The sequence below is a fragment of the Chelonoidis abingdonii genome, chromosome 5 (genome assembly GCF_003597395.2).
Source record: "Chelonoidis abingdonii isolate Lonesome George chromosome 5, CheloAbing_2.0, whole genome shotgun sequence".
NCBI lineage: Eukaryota > Metazoa > Chordata > Testudines > Testudinidae > Chelonoidis > Chelonoidis abingdonii.
The window spans coordinates 87070459-87077079 of NC_133773.1; the positions used below are offsets into that span (position 1 = coordinate 87070459).

The 6621-nt window shown below is 38.0% G+C and overlaps 1 protein-coding gene across 1 annotated transcript in view; it reads left to right on the plus strand.

Annotated features, from left to right (window-relative positions):
- The window catches only part of ASAH1 (N-acylsphingosine amidohydrolase 1), a 22965-nt gene extending 16556 nt beyond the window's left edge, over positions 1-6409 (plus strand). Inside the window, exons 8-14 of the mRNA XM_032798192.2 lie at positions 903-1047; positions 2374-2428; positions 2621-2702; positions 3399-3530; positions 3869-3992; positions 4548-4604; positions 5738-6409. Coding sequence (XP_032654083.1) covers positions 903-1047; positions 2374-2428; positions 2621-2702; positions 3399-3530; positions 3869-3992; positions 4548-4604; positions 5738-5827 — 685 coding nt within the window. The 3' untranslated portion in view covers positions 5828-6409. The remainder of the gene's footprint in view (positions 1-902; positions 1048-2373; positions 2429-2620; positions 2703-3398; positions 3531-3868; positions 3993-4547; positions 4605-5737) is intronic.
- The last annotated feature ends 212 nt before the right edge of the window (positions 6410-6621 follow it).

Below are 6621 nucleotides of genomic sequence, written 5' to 3' on the forward strand. Positions count from 1 at the left end.
CCGCCCCTACACCCCCCCCACCCGGGACCCCTGCCCCGACTTCTTCCTGCCACCCCATCTAACCCTTCCATTCACTTTGTTTGAATAGTCTGAGCGCCATTGTTTGGCAGTAGTTTTCCTCCCAACTGTCTCAATAGCCAAGAATTTCAGAATTCCATTAATTTATTCTCCCACTACATTTCTGAAATGTCAATTTTATCTAGGTTTTTCTAATACTTCCGCAAATTAACTATAACTACTATCTTCTCCATATTTTTACTAGAACTTCTGCTGTTTTGTGTGAGCTTTGTTGATCAGTGCGCCTCAGCATCTTTCAGATTTCCCGATTAATATTAATAATAACCTCCCCACAAAGAACTTGAACTCTTTCTTTTGGCTCTAAGAGAGAACCCCTATGTCTCTTTAATGAATCCTGATAATATTGCATCTTTGCTTTCTCATGTCTGTATAAGATAGGGGCATGGCTGAGACTTTAAACTAAAGATGGTGGTCTCCGCAATAAGATTTCATCACCCTTTGTGCAAGAGGTATACATCTTTGATGTGCTTTAAAAGTCTCAGTAGCTCCTTGATTCCAGGTAATATCTCTGCCAAAAGTGATACAGTTGTTAGGACAGTTGAGATTATTTCAAGACCTCTTGCTAATAGGGTTAGGGTGTCTGGGTAAGTATGGTGTAGAGGGCTTTAAAACTACGTATTCATCCATAAACTTCAGTTTATAAATTCGCTTTACACTTTCTTCATGCATAGATTAGCTAGAAGTAAGGAATTAAAAGTAATGCTAAATGTGGAATTAGGAACACTGTTGCTTTGGGTGCATGTGTACATTAATGCATAATTAAATGTTGCAGCCTAACAATATGTGTTAGCAGAGTTTTCTTAATGCACACTTTCCTCCTGTAGGTGGGACATAAAAAATAGTTCCTGGATTATAACTCAGGAACTGAAGCCCTTAGTGGTGACTCTAGACTTCCAGAGAAACAACAAAACTGTATTTAAGTCTACAAACTTTGCAGGATATGTGGGCATGGTGTCTGGAATCAAACCAGTAAGTATTCTTTGTTTACAACGGTACAAAACTTTCTGGTGCAGATTTTGCTTTTTTAGAGCACGATTCACCTGCCTTCCAAGGATCAGTTAGAAACAGGTTTGAAACTTGTTCGTTAGTCACCTTCAAAGACTGTCCTTCATCTTTTATAACTCTGAGCCCTTTATACACAAGTTATAGCCTCCAAGTTTACTTATAGTTGAGATGGAAATGTACGCTTCCAAAGAATGGAAGAAAGGATACTTGTTGGAAAATGCCATTGATTTGCAATTTCATTATAAAAGGAAATTGCCCGCATAAAATACTTGAACTTTGAAGCTAGCTTGTATAGCTAAAGGAAAATTTCTCTCACACTCAGAATTCAGAATTGTGCAGTCTTGTATCCAATACAGATTTGGCTTAAAAAAAAAAAAAAAAGCAGCTTTGAGAACAAGCAAAAAGTGAGGTCACTTGTGATTCCCAAGAAGAGGAGAAGCAGTGAACTTTGTCCATGTTCTTAGTGTTGAGATGTGTTAATCTCTCTTCCTATCAAATGTAGGCATGTATTTTAAAGTGACTTGTCTTGATTTACAGGCAGCTGAGATCTGGGATTTATCTAGATTTTAAACACTGACTATAAACATACACCCTGCCTCTCAAGCTGGTGGTTTTCTTCTCTACTTCCTCTTTTTCCCTGTATTTTCCATCACCTCAGATCTTCTCCACATGCTCTATCCTACTCTTCTTTACCATTTTAGCCATGAGCATGGTAAAATGAGCTCCAGCAATATAGTGAGCTCTGCCTTTAGGAGTCTAGGCCTTAGCTGTTGAGTTCCCTTCCCACCCCACTGGAGGAGCTGAGCACACAACAGGGGTTGGGAAAATTGAGGCTTTAATGTGGAGGCGATTGCATACCTTGCAAGTTTAATGTGCTACTATAAATAAAATGTGGTACTGGTGACCATGCCATGGGGCAGGTCTTCAAGCCTGGAACTTTCCTAAGGTCTGGTGGTGTTCTGGGAGACTAATTAGGTGGCTAAAAGGGAGGTCAGGAACGTTACTGGCGGGCAACTGATGTGATGCTTCCTGTAGTGGTCTGATGAGAGAATGACCCTCTGCCTTGTCTTACCCACATCTAGATTAGTGAGGTTCTGCTGCATTGTGTCTAATTTTGCAATCCCTTTCTCAATGAGTAGTTCCACTGGGAATAGTCACACGGAGAACAGATTACAGAATCAGGCTGTGTGTCCACCTTAAAGTACAGTGTTACTCATTGTGGTGTCAATAACTAGTTAAAGTATTTACTTTCATTATGAAAGTTAACTAATTTTGTTTACTATTTTCCAGGGAATTTTCACTCTTACAATGAATGAGCGCTTCAGTCTTGACGGTGGTTACATTGGTTAGTAACTGAGACTTGTTTTTGAATATACAGCAAAGTTTTCAAAATTTACCAAAAAAGACAGGGGAGAGGGGAGAACAGAAGCTGAGGCTAGGGATTATACCAGTTATGTAGAAGCTATAAAAATCAGGAGGAAATTAAGCTTGTGTGTGTCTAGGAAGAAAAATTGTCATAACTGGTGACGTCTTTCAGGAATCTTTGAGTGGATTCTTGGGAGGAGAGATGGTATGTGGATGGGCTTCCTCACCAGAACTGTGCTAGAGAATGGTACAAGGTAACTCATTTTTTCTGATGATCTTTGTTTATAATGGTAATGCTGTGGATATTAACATGTAGAACTCCCTAATTACTTTTTTTTTAAAAAAATCTCCTGTTAGAAGCTTGAAAATTAAACCGATCTCTACCTATTTTGAAAATATGTGGTAGATCTTTAGAAATTGGAACAAGAACCTTTTCCTGTCGTGTGTGTGTGTGGGTTCTTGACAAGCCCTTTTTTCCTTAAATGAAGCTAAAATTAAGACAACACTTCCAGCTGTCGAGTGGCATATCATGACAAAACCTCTTCAGACACTAGCACAAGTTAGGATGTTGTCATGATATTGGAAAAAATGCTCTGTTTCTCTGCAACGCATGAGCGGGAGTGCAAAACACTTCAAGTTATAAAGAAGAAAAAGTTCCCATTTGTCTTGACAACAGTTAAAAAGACTATCCAGAAGATTTCTCCCAGCAAACTATAGGCTTTTTAAATAGTGAATCAAATTGTAAACATGAGCAGCTTGCTCTTGAGAATTTTTACTTATACAAACTCAGAATACTGTTACTTCATGTAGTTCTATTAAAGTTTTACTTATTCAATAAGAGTCTGATATAAGGGAAAAGACTTTCTTGCAGATTGATATTTGGGTATTCATAGGGCTTAAAGCACAGACACATGTAGTTCAACAAGACTCTTCTCTAATGGATTATTTAGTTATCAAGAAGCAAAGGACCAGCTGGTTAAAACAAGACTACTGGCTCCAGCTTACTTCATACTGGGAGGAAACAAATCTGGAGAGGGCTGTGTAATCACTCGTAGCAGACAAGCTGCCTTGGATATCTGGGAGTAAGTACACTTAAGAGCAAGACAAATTCCATTGACAGATGTGCCTATGTCTAATGAGTGGTCTGTTTTTTTCCTTAAGAGAGTCAGTTGACTCTCTAGTATCTTACTGCTTGATTTGAAAGCTTTTAATCCAAAAACAGTGTTTTGATATAGTATCTGGCTTATTCAGGAAAAAGTGCTTTTATAATCCTAAAAGCCTATTTCACTAATCTGCTCGGGAATCTCAAATTCTTTAACTAGTGTTGTCAGTGAAATGCACTTTTTCCCCTATGCTAGCCATATCTGTATCTGTGGAGTATTTAACTGAAAATGAACACACACTTATATCTCTTTTCAAGCCTTGATGCAAAGAAGGGCACATGGTATGTGGTAGAAACAAACTATGATCGTTGGACGGCTCCCCTTGTCTTGGATGACCGTAGAACACCTGCAATGAAGTGCATGAACCAGACAAAGCAAGAGGTAAATTTTAAAATAATTTAGTATTTTAAATTATCTGAACTCAAGCCACCTCATAGTGAGGGTCTGCGTTAACCATGGCAGCTCAGGGCATTAGCTTGGTAACAGGAAGAACTAAGGCTTTGTGATGCAAGTTTGCCTACATGATTTAGCCTGAGGCTCTCACTGCTTTGCATTTTTAAACTCAAATTTCAGAAGGTTTTTTTTCTTATGTAGTAAAAGCAGGTTGGGGTACAACTGAGAATATAAAAACATGTCCTAAACTACATCTAGGGATTGCTTCATCCATGAGCGAAATACTACAGCTGACTTAACAGGTGCCAAATGCTACAAAACTGCCCTACCTGCAGCAAAGCCTGGCCTGCCAATCTCTAGTGCCCATGTATCTTCTGTCCCGAGGATGGTTGGAGTTATGTATTCTTTCAGTCTGCTTTAACTTTACACCTTAAGTAGTCAGCAAAGATGATATATCCCTGTTCCCAGCATGATCTTGCTATGTAATTTGTATGTAAACGTGAGCTAATATAAATGTAGCTAATTGATCTACTTACCTTTCAGAATATCTCCCTACCAACCATCTATGATGTTCTCTCCACAAAGCCTATCTTAAATAAGGTAACCATTTTTTCACATTTCTTGCAATGGAGGTGTATTTCCACAAGGTGGGCATATCACTTTAGGTCAGATTCAGTGGCATTTCACCTACTTATGGCTAGGGCTAGAAACTTGAAACAAAAATAAAACGACAAAATTATTCTTGGTCTTGAAAATGAAGAATAACCAGCAAGACATCTTCTGAAACATCAGTGAATGCAGTGATCATACTAGTTTGTAATAAGATGTGCAGCAAATCCAACTTGTTCAGAAAAGGATGAACACCTCATCGTTTCTAATAGCAGTCAAATTACACAAGCAGGGGAAAGCACTGATATGAGATTCCTAAGTAAAACTTCCTTCAGAATATGTTGGAGTCAAAGTTCTCTGGCACTTCACAAAATGTATATGAAATCATTTAAACTTCTATCTGTAAATAGAGGCAAACACACTTGAGATTTGGGGGAGATCAGATTCACTGTTACCCATGAATTTTTAGAGTTTAAATGTCCAAGGGATAAATCTGGTCCAGTCTGCTTACAAATTGTGACTCATATCACAAACCTTATCTTCCTTAGTGCCATGAGCAAGGAATCTTATGTCAAGGAGCACAGATCCAGGGATGAAAAGTGTTAATCATTATCTTTTTTTGTAGAGGTGATGTAAATTTTAGGATAATGTCTCCTCTTTTATATATTTACTGATTCAAGAACATTTCAGAGGTTCTGGGCCTTCATTAAAGATCAGTCCAAAACTGGTTAATCAGTGATTCACATAACTTAGACTTACTTTTAAAACTTTCCAGTTGTAGCTCAGGATGCTACTTCTCAGCATGCCTAAAGTTTTCTCTTAACATATAGAATGGACACTTGATGGTTCTTCAGTGGGATTAAGATTAAGTTTTAGTTATAACTGATCATAGAGGTTTGAGGTTTTTACCTCTGTGTGGATGGCAAGAACATAATCTTCATATTCTTGCTCTTACCGTATACATGTAATGTTTTACTAAAAACAAACTTCATAATACACACAACTAGAAATATTAGAAGCTAGAAGAGCCAGGTAGTTCTCATCCTCTGTTCCTCAGCAAATATCTGAAATAAGTAAAATGTGAATCACAGGAGGGATAAAATGAGTTTCCTTTTTCTTGCTAGCTGACTGTGTGCACAACACTGATGGAAGTTTCAGAAGGCCGTTCAGAAAGTTATCTGCGGGAGTGCATAGGTTCCTGTAGTCCATGGTGATCCTTCACCCATCTGGGATGAGCTCTGCCTGTTGGAACTGGATGCCCATCACTAAAGAACTGTACCTCTGGAAAGGGGCTCTTCAGCCTACAGATGTTTCATCAGAACTTTGATCACTATTTGCATATAGCTATCAATGAGCTTCTAAAAATAGATCCAATGTAGGACAGGCATCCATCTGCTTCCTTAACTGACAGTTCAGACAACTGTGTACTAGCGTTCTTTTGTTTCAACTTCCAAGTATATCTCTAAGTGTAATAAAACAATCGCCTATTGGTCCCTGCTAATTAGATACTGCAATGTTCACCATCAGAGAATTCCTTTTTTCTGATTAAAAATACTTTTAAACTACAAAATTGCATTAACGTGGCACCCTCTTCCAGTATGAGAGAACTAGAAATGGTGTAAAAAGGAAGTTGATTAAATGAGTTCTGCTACTCTTCCTTTTCACAACAACAAATTAAGAGTGTTATAGTTGTTTAGTGCTGCTAGTCCAATATTAAGGATGTATTTCTAAAATGTCTGTGTAAAATGAGCTATCCATAAAATAGCTCCTATTACAATAAACAAGCTGTTGGGGAATGTCTTGTGTTACATCTGGGACAGAAGTGACCTTTGGTGTTGGAGATTTTTTACCCACATTATTTGCTTGGGATGACATTTGCACTCTAACAGAACTAACATTTCAAAACATGTATTAATGCTACTCAATATTCCTACAGAATATTCATCTACTTTTTTTGACATCCAAAGTGTCTATGTATGAGTCACTTATGCACAAGACACCTATGTAC